Here is a 12,891-nt window from a genome sequence, read left to right as displayed (position 1 = left end):
ACAGCAGCTCTGTCCTTGTGTCAAACATGGAGAACGTTTCAAACAGCGAGGTCAACATTCTCCCAAGTAATCCCTGAGAGCAAAAGCTCAGTCTTCACACTGCTCTCAACACTCAGTTTCAGAAAAGTGTTTTCTACCCTTGGCTCTGTATGATATCAATAAGTGTGCATATTCCTTGTGTTATTATTGCAGACGCATAAACCCCACCCACCTGCAGCCAGTCAGACAAGCGATTGGTTAAAATGCAAGGAATGAAGCTGAACGGGTAGCTTCAAGATAACAACAGATTACTACAGGAGCTTTAAAGGATTTACAGTTTAGTGTTCAAGAATTCAAATATGATGCTAAAAATTAGATTAACACCTCTCTGTGTGCAGGAAATCATAACGGCAGGCACAAATCACATGGCTGCCTAGTTGAATCACAGATTAGGAGCTTTGTTCACGCTTTATCTCATGTTTTGTCTCTCTCTACATCTGTCTACTGTCACATAAAGGAAAATAAAGGCTGCGCTCCAGATTGGCTGAGCTGTGGTAAATCAGAGTGCTGTTGGTCTTTGCCAGCTGTCTTTTTGTGCAACTTCTTGAAGTAAATGCTCAGCTAATTTCTTTTTCCGGAAAACCAACCACACAGGGTGCCAGGCCTGTCAGCTCGGACAAGGAAACTGAGGCTATACAGTTCACACAGTTTCACCAAAATTGGACAAACGGAGTCTTTACTTCTACAACATCGGGATGAGGGGGTCAGAATTTGTTGTAAATGCAAGCATGAAAGCATGGATCCATCATGATTTGTGTCAATGCTTCAAGGTCTGACTCACTATTAGCAAGATGTATCTAATGAAGTGGCCCATCGCTGTGTTTCCAGCATGTAAGAGATGCAGATTGGCCCTAGCCTCTTTGGCACGTTACTTCTGGCAATGCCTTAATTTCTAGTACTTGAGTTCAGTCTGACGTTTTTTTTTTTAAACGACTATTCACACAGGTCCAATTTTATTTTGCTATAGTGGGCGAGAATAGCAGGAATCTGTTTTACAGGACACGTTTTACTTTTTATTTTCTTGTTCAGAATTTAAACCAAACCCGTTTCTGACACTTGTGTATGTAATTAAGATGTGTGTGATGTACTGGATAGAAATGTCACGTGTCATCTTGCAGCCATCTGTGGAGTTTGTTTCCAGGACATGTTGTTGACCTTTTTGCTTTGTGATAATATTAATTGCGACTTTGAGATATTAACATATTATTGAAAGAAAATTCAGAACAGAGAGTCCAAACTGTCTGTGCCGTTTGGCGTCTTTGTCTGCCTGATGTAAGAGCTCATGGCAGCTTGTAAAAGAGTCTGTTATCTCGAAGCAAAATTCTTAAGTTACAGCATTTGTTGGAACTAAGGTCAGACTGAATGTCAGTGAAAACCAGCCTGGCATCTTTATAAGCACCATTTCATTTTCTCATGAATTGTCTGTGGAGACTTGTCTTGCCCTTTTGTTCCTCCATTTTCAGTTCTCCGGTACTCCCAAAGAAGTCTGGTTTCTTTATCGAGCCATCGCACAGCTTTTGTATTAACACAGTGAACACATTTAAGATATTTCTTTTATACTGTTTGTATAGTCTGTTGATGACTTTTTAGTTGAAAGACTGTCTTTTTTTCATACCTCAAGAGCAGTAAAATCTATCCACCACTTATATGTAGCAAAATAAGTAATGTAGACCTGCCGAGTCAAAGTGGAGTCTCTGCCCTCGCTTATTAAATGTTAGTGAGAGAGACAAAAATCCATAGTCTGAAAATTTGACCACCAGCGGACTGATGGCATTGAGTTTGAGCTTTGCAGACCCACGTCTACATGTTATCACAAGAGGGAAGAGTCAAAAATATGTGAAACCACTGGTAATGTGGGCTACTGTTGTTCATGTTTCTGTTATTGTCTCTTTAGCTTAGCCTTTTTTGAACAGGAGATACAAATAAGGATATACAGCCTTGAGCCACCCTGCTTTTCTTTAGTTTTTGCTAGGAAAATGGGAAATAGTGCACTTATTTTATTGAAATGTATCCAAACATGCAGTATTCAAGGGAAAAAGTCAATGTTTGGGATGACCACCTTTAACTTTTAACACAGCCTGAAGTCTTTTGGGCAACTTTCTAGTAATTACTTTAAGGAATCTTCAAGAATAGTTCTCCAGGCTTCTTGAAGGACGTTCCAAACCTCTTTTTTTGAATGTTCTGCCTTTTGTTTCGTTTTCTTTCAAGATGATCCCACACTGCTTCAGCAATGTTGGGGTTTTCCCACACTTGGTTTGTTTCTGTCAATGGTACACTCCGCTGTGGCTGCCTTTCATGTTCAAGCCAAGTTTTTAACCAAACGGCAGTCGACGTACACCTGGTGTCATCACTGGTGAGAATTCAACCAACAAAGAGGCTACAGCTACAACAGTCCTTCTCTTTGCATAACCACAGTTCTGTGCAAACTCAGGACCGTGAATCTCAAACAAATCTTATCCCCATACAAGTCAGACGGGAGGCTTCATCACTAAGCTTAAATGGCTGAGGCCAGTGGTTAGTGCATAAATCAAGGAAACTGCAATCATTCTGCTACCCCACAGGCTGTGCAATCAGAGTAAAAATCAGATATCTAATCCATTATTTTAAAGACCTGAAATTTCAATACATTACCACTCTAATGTTTGGTGCATCATCCATAATGTGGATCATTTTAAAATATACTGCTGACTGTATTCATTCGTGAACAGTGTATTTCCACCGCGGACAGCTGACAGATTGGTGAACGCCAGGGTGAATTAATAACATTCAAATGTACCGTATAAGCAGGCTGTTTAGAGCCGATGGAAGGTATCAATAAAGATAAAAAATAAATATTTAACAAAGTCAGAAGATATTAAAATGCTGAGTCATAAACAGTTAACAACTTATTAATATTCTGCAAAGGTGTTTTTTTTTTTTTTCATGCATCGATGCTTCTGAAAAACAGAACTTGCTTGTTCGATAGTTGCTGTGCCATAAAAGCCTTTTTTCAAATAAAAAATACCAGATTATGAGTAATCTAACCAGAAGAATGGATGGGACTGTTTCTAGTAACTAATAGTGGGTAAAATCACTTTTTTGTGCTGTCCTGCTTCATAATAGAGAACATTTCCTGCCTCATTAGTAACAAATACTTCATAGCTATGAATTTACCCTTAATTTAAGCTTTTGAAACGATGAAGAGATGAAATTTATTAGTTAATACACTTCGAAGTGTGTGAATGAGCCACTTTGAAGGCGCTGTGCAGATTGGTGACTGTTTATAGCGCTAACTAGAGATTTAAATCTGTGGTCTGCTGACTGTTTTTAATTGGCCTCTGCTCTCCAGCCCATTACTGCCAGCTTTTACCAATACTACTCAGTCAACACTTTTTCTTGTGCCAATGCCATTTACAGCTACTGCAGTCAAACTACAGGCTCTAAAGTGATAACGCTTATCTGCAAGTACATAGTGGACGTCACGTTTAATAGCCCTTGTTTTAAGCTTTACTTCATTTTTTTAATGAAGCACCATCTACTGTAAATATGAATAGAATAAAATGGTGTAAAATGGGAACTGTTGTTGGCTTTTTTTGGAGGTCATAGTTTGAAGGTCATGGGTTTGAGCCTGCTGGTTGTTCAGGGCCTTTCCGTGTGGATTTCCATGTTGTTTTTTGTGCCTTTGCCGGATTTTTACGCCACCTCTTCCCAAAGACACTGTAGGTCAGAGGCTCTGAGGAAATGTCCACATTAGTCATTGTTTTCATTTTAAAATGTATACTTTTCACGTATGTGCATATTAACACTACTCTGGGGTTTCAGGACTCCATAATCAGAGACTTTTGAAAATGCTACTGAGACAGTCGGGCGATCGTGGCTCAAGAGTTGGGAGTTCGCCTTGTAATTGGAAGTCTCGGTCGTTGTGTCCTTGGGCAAGACACTTCACCCGTTGCCTACTGGTGGTGGTCAGAGGGCCCGGTGGAGCCAGTGTTCGGCAGCCTCGCCTCTGTCAGTGCGCCCCAGGTTGGCTGTGGCTACAATGTAGCTTGCCATCACCAGTGTGTGAATGTGTGTGTGAATGGGTGGATGACTGGATGTGTAAAGTGCTTTGGGGTCCTTAGGGACTAGTAAAGCGCTATACAAATACAGGCCATTTACCATTTACAGTCATAGTTTAACAACTCCAGGTTTGTGTGTTCGAAGCTTTGGTAATACCTTACCAGTCACAAAAACTGAGGCTGAAACATCACAGGGTCATTCCATGAGATGCCAATCAGGGCCTCCCACCTGAGCCACCTTCCCAGGGAAACTTTCAAGGGTCATTTCACCACGTGGGACAGGTAGAAGGCTCGCTATCGCACATAAAAGGTTTCATTTTTACTTGCATTTTGACACCAGGCTCCTAACCTAGCTTTGATGCAATCACTTCTATTTCTAATACAGTTGTTTTGTAAGACTTGTCGCTTTCAGCTGTGAAATTGAGGAAAAGCTTGGTGTTAACATGTTCGACTTTCAGCCTTTTCCAAATTCTCACGTCGTTTGAGAGAAGGGTCTCAGGTGGCAACATTTCAGATTTTACTGATTTCATATGGACCATGTAGCCAGGCTGAGGTACAATTTCATGCATTGTGGAGTTTTTCAATGCTTTGATTTTTTGTAAATTCTATGAAGATCTTAGAATTCACGTTAGTTTTATGCATTTTTTTTCTGCAAATGACCAGTCATCTGCTTCCAGTTTACAGATTCTAGCTGGAGGTAATTTAGACTTTTGCTAAAAGGCATTGGTGTGTATGTAGTGGACTATCTATTAGCGGAAAATGTACAGCAGCTGAACGGTGAAAGTCATGTCCTTGGAGAAATTTCAGCAAAGACCTGACACAGGACCTGAGAGATGCATCTGGCCCTTCAGCTGATCCATCTAGTGTTCACTGAAGCCTTATCAGAAACAGTCTCAGTGGAAGAGTGGCTGTCAAAAAGCCATTGTTAAGGAAGGGAAATGGGAAGAAGAGGCTGTGGTATGTCAAATTTACACAAGAAGTGGACTAAATATCCATCTGTGAAGGCTGCGTAAGCGATTGGCAAGATGACAGCCTAAACTTTCTTAAGCAGCTATGTTGACGAATAAGAGTGGTGATACCAAATCCAGCCTTTAAGCTTGTTGCACAAATTCTATTTTTGCTTTTTATCCTGTGCATCTATGTACGCATTCCCATATTTCAATTAATTGCTGCATGTATTTCAGTTTTTCCTTCCAAAACATGGCTCAAGATTTCTGCACAGTAGCGTACCTTATAAAAATTGGACAATACTGAGATCAAAATCCTGCAGGCTTCATGTCGAGGGAAACAACTGAGAAGCCTGGGAACAAAAAAAGAATGCTTTTGTCCGGTGTTTGTTTCTAATATGAATCTAAGAGCAAACCGGATGATTTGTTTTAAATGCATTTATGCTTTTGCGTCTAACCTTGAGATAGGAAAACTGATCAAAATTCAGTTATCTAATAAAAACAAAACAAAAGCTGAAGTGATTAAGTTTTGATGAGACAAAGAAAAGATTAGTGCGAGCAGGAAAGCTTTTCCTCTGGGCAGAGCCAGTTAGAAAGTGGTTTTAAAATAGTGCTTCATGCACTGTTTGACGTGTGGCACGCTGATGAATTCTCGGCAAAATCTAATCATCATCATCAGAGAGTCATGATAATCAAAAACCTAACACAAAATCACTGGAGTACTGCACGTATGAGCACACAGCTGCAGAATGAGCTGCTCAATTTTAACGCCTGAATTATGTTTGCAGAGCAAACAAGCTGCCGGACGTCTAGTTAACGCTTTTTTCTTAGAGAGGTATCTTATTTGAGTTAATTTGATTAAGTTGGCTGGCAACTTCAAAGATGGAAACAGAGAGAAAATACGGCTGTTATATAGTAATTTATTAATTTTGCCGAATGTCTTCTGAAGGGCAATGTACAGCTTTTTACCAGAGCCATAGTACAATACTTCATAATTACAACATTTACAGGTGCAGTTGGGTTTGTCTTTTTACATCAAACGACGGGGATGAGCAGTGAAGGGAGCACAGAATCAATAAAATGCAGTTTAACACAGACAAAGCGAAAACAGTGTTCATTAGCCAATACCGAGCTCGCCTGCAGGAACGCATTTATCACCGAGCATCATGACACTCACACGACGGCTCGTCGTCTCTTTACAGCAGCTGGACTGACAGCCGAGTACCGGTAAGCAAAAAGCGTAAAAAAATATCGTCATTAATTCACCTAAATATCAACACACTCGTGGCATCGTTTGATAGATACGCCGAACTGAAAGGCAGATGGTAAACACAGACTATGCGGGTGAAAATGAGCGGTTCTGGGTTTCATTCACATGTGGAGCGAAAGCAGTTTGTACTTAAACTTTTCTCTCAGACTCATTTGTATTCCACAACAGCCATCTTATAATAGAAAAGATAAAATATGCAAATTTAAGAACGTGGAGTGCCTCGCGATGGCAAATTGAAGGTTAAGATTGATTCAGCAATATCCACTGTTTCTATAGCCAGACGAAACAAAAAAGTTTGGGAAAAAAGAAAAAAAAGAAAACCAAGATGTGAATTAATTAATAAAAGGTTACTCAAAGAAGCAATAAGTAAGGAAAAGCCGCGGCTTCTCTGTCTCAAAGCGCTCGTTCGACAGAATGGAGCTGTGAACAAAAGGAGAGTTCAAAGAGCAGCGATTTCAATGAGACCGGGGGCAACGAGTAATTTCACATCTTTAGCAACAACAAAAAAGCTCAACTCCCAAATGTTGCTGAGACGGCTCATCTTCAGTCACATAACACTCCAACTATTCCGCTTAAAAAGAGTCGCTGCTGTAACAAAGCTTTTAGAATATTTAGTTAACTTCTTTTTGTAAGGAGTTTCTTCAAATAAAAAAAAAAACCTGAACAAAAAAAACAAAAAAACTGAGAAATATCTGCTTCCAAAGGAATTTGTTTGGATCTGGAGAAGCAGTAATAATTTATAGAGCCACTTCCAAATAATAAATAAAGAGATGAATAAATAAACAAGCAGGCAAGCAAACATCAACAACCACATTTTTTCCCAGTATTATTATTATTATTATTATCATCATTTATTTTTTTATTTCCTTTGTAGAAATGTCTCTGGTAATCCAGCGTCAATCCTGTGATATTCTTGAAAAATCGTCTGATACAAGCAATTTACCACGCTGCATTTTTTTTTCTTTTCCCAAAGGGATGAGGAACAGTTTGAGGGCTCTGCAGAAGAATGACACATGTGGCTGGCAGCTACAGTCAAACTGATCACCAAAGGTTGAGAGTCAAAGTCTGGCAAAATATAGAGATTTATTCCTCCTCGTAGTCTGTTTCTGATAGTCGTGAAGCCTCCTCAGCAGAACATTAGTTGACCTCTCCTAGTCACAATCGTGTGGAAAGTCTTCCAGGTGATTCTCAGTTTTCTCACTCAATCGCTCCAATGTTGAAAAAATACATTTTCTTTTTTTTTTTTTATATTCTTAAAACTATGTTTGACTCTACATTTTGCCTCCCAAAGCTTTTTAGTTCTCCGATGTGCTTTAGCATCCACTGGGGTTTGAACACACCTCAAAGGTTCTGGTGTAAAAAGCCAGTTTTAGAGAGATGGGTTCTTTCCAAAATGGTGGGACGGGAGTGGTGAAAAATAGTCTCTCTCACGGCACAGTGTTTCTTGCTGTGTGACTCACAGTCTCCAAAGACGGGGCCTGAAAAAGAAGACTTTCTGCGTAGGCCTGTGGGCTAAAGCACGGTGGCGTTGTGGCCCTCCATCCTGGGCAGCCGTGGGTTCTGAACCGTCCCCATCGTAACTAGCAGTGGGCGGCTATCCTCGGATATACCTGACTGAGCCATGGACACTGACGTAGGAATGGGTCCCCCCCTCTGGTGGGCTGCTGAGGAGGGCATGCTGCCCTGCTGGGGTGGAGGAGGTGGGTTGGCGTTACTGTGACTGGACTCTATGGGGAGGCCTTGCTCCTGGTAGCCGTATCCGATGGTGCCACAGGGGAAACGTCTCAGTCTGTAGAGGGGGACTGGGGGCAAGGCGGTTGAATCTAAAAGTAGGGGAGACTGGGCAGCGGGAGGAGGTGGAGGGGGTAGCAGAGGTCTGCAAAGACCCTGCTGCTGCTGATGGTGCAGCAGTTGGAGTTGGTGCTGCTGCTGGAGCTGCTGCTGGAATTGCTTGTGCTGGTGCTGGAGACCTAATGCCCCGGCCACCTCAGCCACTGTCCGGCTCACGTGATCCTGCCCCTCTCCAGGAACCCTGCCACTACTGCTTCCTGCTCCGCCCACCCCTCCTTGCCTTTGCTGTTGCTGCTTCCTCTGCTGCTGCTGCAGGAACCACGAGCCATACGTAGGGTTCCACAGACTGCTGCTTTTCCCAGTGTGGGCGTCCTTCTCTGAGGGGTGTCCCTGGGCGAAAGCCAGGTTGATGTGTCCTCCCTCTGAGCTGGGCTGGGTGGTGACATGAGGTCCCTTGGCAGTGAGTGTGGAGGGGGCAGCAGAGGTGACTGTGTTGGTGGTCTGTGTGTGAGGGTGCTGGTGCATGTGGAGGTATGGCTGGGGCTGAGCCGATGGTTGTGCTTTGGCCTCAGACGCTGTGCTCGTCACAACAACGTGCTCCCCTCCTCTCCGGTTCTCCTCTGTGGGGTAGGCGGGAGGTGGCTGTGGAGCCTCCCCATCGGGCACCTGGGGATTCACCAGCACAGTCGGAGCTGAGGGGTCATCGGGGCCCATGGGGGCATGTTCCTCCTCCTCGGGTACTGGCCCATACTCGATAGGCAGAGCCACGTTCACCACATCGGGGTCCTGAAAGATTCAAAGATCATGGCTGTGGATGAATGGTCATAACAGTTACTTCATTGGTCTAATACTTTTGCTTGGAAAATGTCACGAGGTCGAGCAGAGAATTAACGAGAAGGATATTACGGAGAACTGCAGTGCGCTGACAGTCTGGCTGCACTAACAGTAATAAAGGGCAACAACGTCCCAGCAAGCAGATTCTAACAAAGTTGTGGAATATTCACAGTTCGCCTGTGGGTCCAGCAAACTGAAAGCTGCGCATCAACAACTTATGGCATAAGATGCAGCAGCAGTTTACATTATAATCTTAGCCACTTGTCAGCTGTACTGATTGATTCTATCGTCCTGCAGAGTGGTCGAATAGAGCAAGTAGTCCACTACTGCAGATTATGTCTTCCTCTCAGATGGAACACTCCTTTTCATGCACACATACGCTTTCTTATGCTCTGTACAAACTCGTGTTGTGTAATCAGTTTTTGCATGCCAAGAGCTTATAGTAAACAATGAGTCACAGTTAGGTTGTTTCCTCTGATTGCTCAGCCCTAATCAGTGCCTGCATGACAGTCAGGTTCCCATACGGTGCTCAGTTTAGTTACCTGTAAGCAGTAGTCGATTCTCTCCAGGATGGTTGAGAAGTTGGGCCTGTCTTCAGGCTGGTGCTGCCAACTCTGAGTCATTATACGGTACCTGAAATGCACATGAACGAGCAGAAAACACGGAGTCAAAACACTTTCTCCCACTCCATGCAGAGAAAGCAGAGACTCTCCAGCTGATTTAATGCATGCTGGGTAAATCTCCTTTGACTAAATATTCTTAATAGCTTCTTAGCTTTTTTTAAAATTTATTTATTTATTTTATTTTGATTTTATTAGGTTTTTGTAATGCAGATTTAAAGTGTAACCTCCCACCACTGAGAGCTATTGTTAAATGGGCGATGTAAATTACAGGAGCGAGTTTTAGTGATGTTAAATCCTGAGTTATGGTTTTAATTGGTGATTAAATTTCACTGTGGCTTTCAGAAAAACTTCAGTTTGATAGAGCACTTAAGGTATCTGCCTATTCTGAGAGAACAAAAAAAACCAACAACACGTTTACAGTGAACATGAATAACAAGATTTGGGGAGGGAACTTTTTTTTAATTCACGATTTCCTGCTATACCGATTACACTAATGCGCACATCAGTGCTACGTTGCTAGGAAGATACGTCGGATACAAATTTCATTTCAAAATACATTTGCACTTCAGGGAAATTTTCTTTTTTATTATTTTTATATAGAGATAGAGATATAGACAGATGGATATATAGCTGGATAGTGGTGTAGTGGTAAGACTCCACGCCTTTGGAGCGGGAGACGCATGTTCAAGTCCAGCCTGGGGAAAACAACTGCTTTCATGGCTAGAGGTACATAGATCATTAACAAGGAGGTGATAGACAGAAGTGGTAGGGTGAAGTGTGCTGTGTACTTGTACTCTTCCTGTGAAGCATTGAGAGTCAGGATCACATGTTCAACCAGGGAGGTAAGGGGCAGAATAGAGAAGGGACTACTAATTGTCTAACTTCCTCTACTTGTAGGTTAACAAACAATTAGTAGTCATCGATGTTGACAAAGAGTATTATATCATAAAGTGGCTGAGAAATACAGTCTATAGTATAGACATGTAGTACAATCCCCGTGACTATGTTTCAATCTGGGAGACTCTTTGTGACTTGTAAAACGTTTTATTTAGCAGTAACAGCCTTTATCAGACTTGATCGATGATAGAACTCTGAACTATTCAGCCTTGTGAAGCTTCAGGTCACCGGCTGCTCCCTCCTGTTAAATTTCGTGTTCCATCTTTGATTAGTAGCTTCAGCAAGGTCCTGAGCGACCAAGCAGCCTTGAACCATGACGTTTCCTCTCAACTTGCTTCACAGCATACACAAGGCTTGTTTTTGTTGTGCAGTTCCTGTTTTTCTTCAAAACAAACAAACAAAACAACATCATTGAGCCAGAAAATGTAAATGTTACCTCATCTCTTTTCATTTTTGAAAACAGTGGCCTCCTTTGTGGTTTTGTTGCATTAACACAATTCTTACTTTGTGTTTTTCTCACAGTGAACATAGATTGTTGTAGAGATTTTGCTGACAATTTCATGTTACTTTTGGGTTGTTTTTACCCATTTTCAGGACTGAACAATGCCATCTTACTGTGTTGTTTGCATGATGCTCACTCCCAGCAGAAACAAACTCCCCATTTAATGGATAGTTTGTCTTATTATTGTAGAACTCAGGGGACCCAGGTCTTCAAAAGCTCTTTTCAGCTTTGTGCACATTTAGAATTGTTTTTTCGAAAGTCCTTTGAAAGTTGCTGTGATCGAGACATGATTCACACCCACCAGTCTTACTTTAGAGGATCAGACTCTGTCAATAGAGACTCTATATGTCTTTATTTATCATGTGTGGCACCTTTCAACCTCCAATTCATCTCTCACGTCTTTAACTGGAACACCTGACTTAGAGTAGCTTTTAGAGAAGTCGTTAGCACAGAAGGTCATTTATCTTTTGCAGCCTTGATCCTGAATGGCTATAAAAACAGGAAAAGTACAATCTGCTGGTTGCTGTTTGATACGAACTATGGATAGTTTGAAGACAACTAGATCAGTTGTTCTTTCTCACAGGCAGTGCAAAGCAAGATAGTCTGCTTCAGACTAGAGATGGCACGATACCACTTTTTTATGTCCGATACCGATATCATAAATTTGGATATCTGCCGATACCGATATGAATCCGATATAGTGTTTTTTAATCAATAAAACTGTTTTTTTAATATATTGCTGCATTTTGTATAAGTTCATACTCAAGTTTAAAACAACAACTACACTAAAGCTATTCTGTTATACCTGTATGCAAAAAAAAAAAAAATTTCATAGTTCAGCAATACTGATCAATCTAATAAACTTAAACCTACACCATCCTCCCTATTCTGGTATTTTAAAGAGTACTTAGCATAAATATTAAGCAACCTAACTAATAGGGTTCCAACTCCCAGCAACAACAAAAATAAATAAAAAATAGGGAACCACCCCTCACGCTCCACCTCATGATGCTTAATCGACATAATCAACCTTAATTTGATGCAGTGTGAAAAAAATGCACAGAAATCAATTATTTTTCAAGAAATATTAAATAGATTCAACATCTTTCTTCAACAAAATTGCAGACTGCACAGATGGTACCTTCCCAAAGGAAAAAGTACTATAGCTTACTAGGGTATATATATTAGACTTAATAGTTACTATATACAGTAATTGACTTCTATTCATTTTACATCAAATTAAAACTTTGGGTGTCAGATAATTATTTATTAAAAGCTTGACATTTTAAATGAGAATAAGAAAGAAAAGTATGTCTTTGTGCCCCCCTTTTCCCTGTTAATGCCCTATCGGCCCCCCTGGCTAAACTTTGCTAGATCCGCCCCTGCACAGTTACCAGCGTCAGCTACATAGAAAAAGATCCTGGTGTAGAAAGTAATATTAAATAAATTCTAACAACAGCTGATCAAGCTTAAACGTGCTGCTGTTGTTCAGCCGCTGGTTTCCTCTTTCTGGTGCAAAGTGGGCCAAAAACAAACCAGAGACACGGACTCGCGACAGAAAAGCCGATCAGCTGATCATTAAGCAGTTTCATGATTGAAGTAGCAGCCAGAGAGCGAGAGGCAGTCGCTTGTTAAGCTTAACGCAGGAATGCTTTACAAACATTCAGAGATGGACTTACACACTTGCTTTACTTCTCTCGGGGATAACTTTGTCGGAGATGAAATGCCGGGTTGCTAGCGAAGCTCCAAATGCTATCCAGACCACCGACAGGTCCCGCATGCCACAGCTGCTCTATCACGTGATGCATACTGCTCCGACATGCTAACGTTCTGAGGTGAGTTACGGCGTGTTGCAAGTTTTGTGAGGTGCTTTCGTGATATTTAATGGATCGGATTACATTTTTTATTTTTCTCCGATATCCGATCCAGTAATTTAGGTCAGTATCGGACC

At 41.4% G+C, this 12,891-nt stretch overlaps 1 protein-coding gene across 5 annotated transcripts in view; it reads right to left on the bottom strand.

The window, feature by feature from the left end:
• Positions 1 to 5,923: 5,923 nt before the first annotated feature.
• The window catches only part of alk (ALK receptor tyrosine kinase), a 417,876-nt gene continuing 410,908 nt past the window's right edge, over positions 5,924 to 12,891 (bottom strand). For all 5 annotated transcript variants that reach the window (XM_082517110.1, XM_082517112.1, XM_082517111.1 and 2 more), the window contains 2 exons: positions 9,461 to 9,551; positions 5,924 to 8,870 (listed from right to left, as the gene is read on the bottom strand). In XM_082517110.1, the coding sequence (XP_082373236.1) occupies positions 7,806 to 8,870; positions 9,461 to 9,551 (1,156 nt within the window). In that variant the 3' untranslated portion in view covers positions 5,924 to 7,805. The remainder of the gene's footprint in view (positions 8,871 to 9,460; positions 9,552 to 12,891) is intronic.

The sequence above is a fragment of the Aulonocara stuartgranti genome (genome assembly GCF_965226115.1).
Source record: "Aulonocara stuartgranti genome assembly, chromosome: 19".
NCBI classification, from domain to species: Eukaryota; Metazoa; Chordata; class Actinopteri; order Cichliformes; family Cichlidae; genus Aulonocara; species Aulonocara stuartgranti.
The sequence above is the reverse complement of the archived record's forward strand: the minus strand, read 5'-3'. Positions and strand labels throughout refer to the sequence as shown.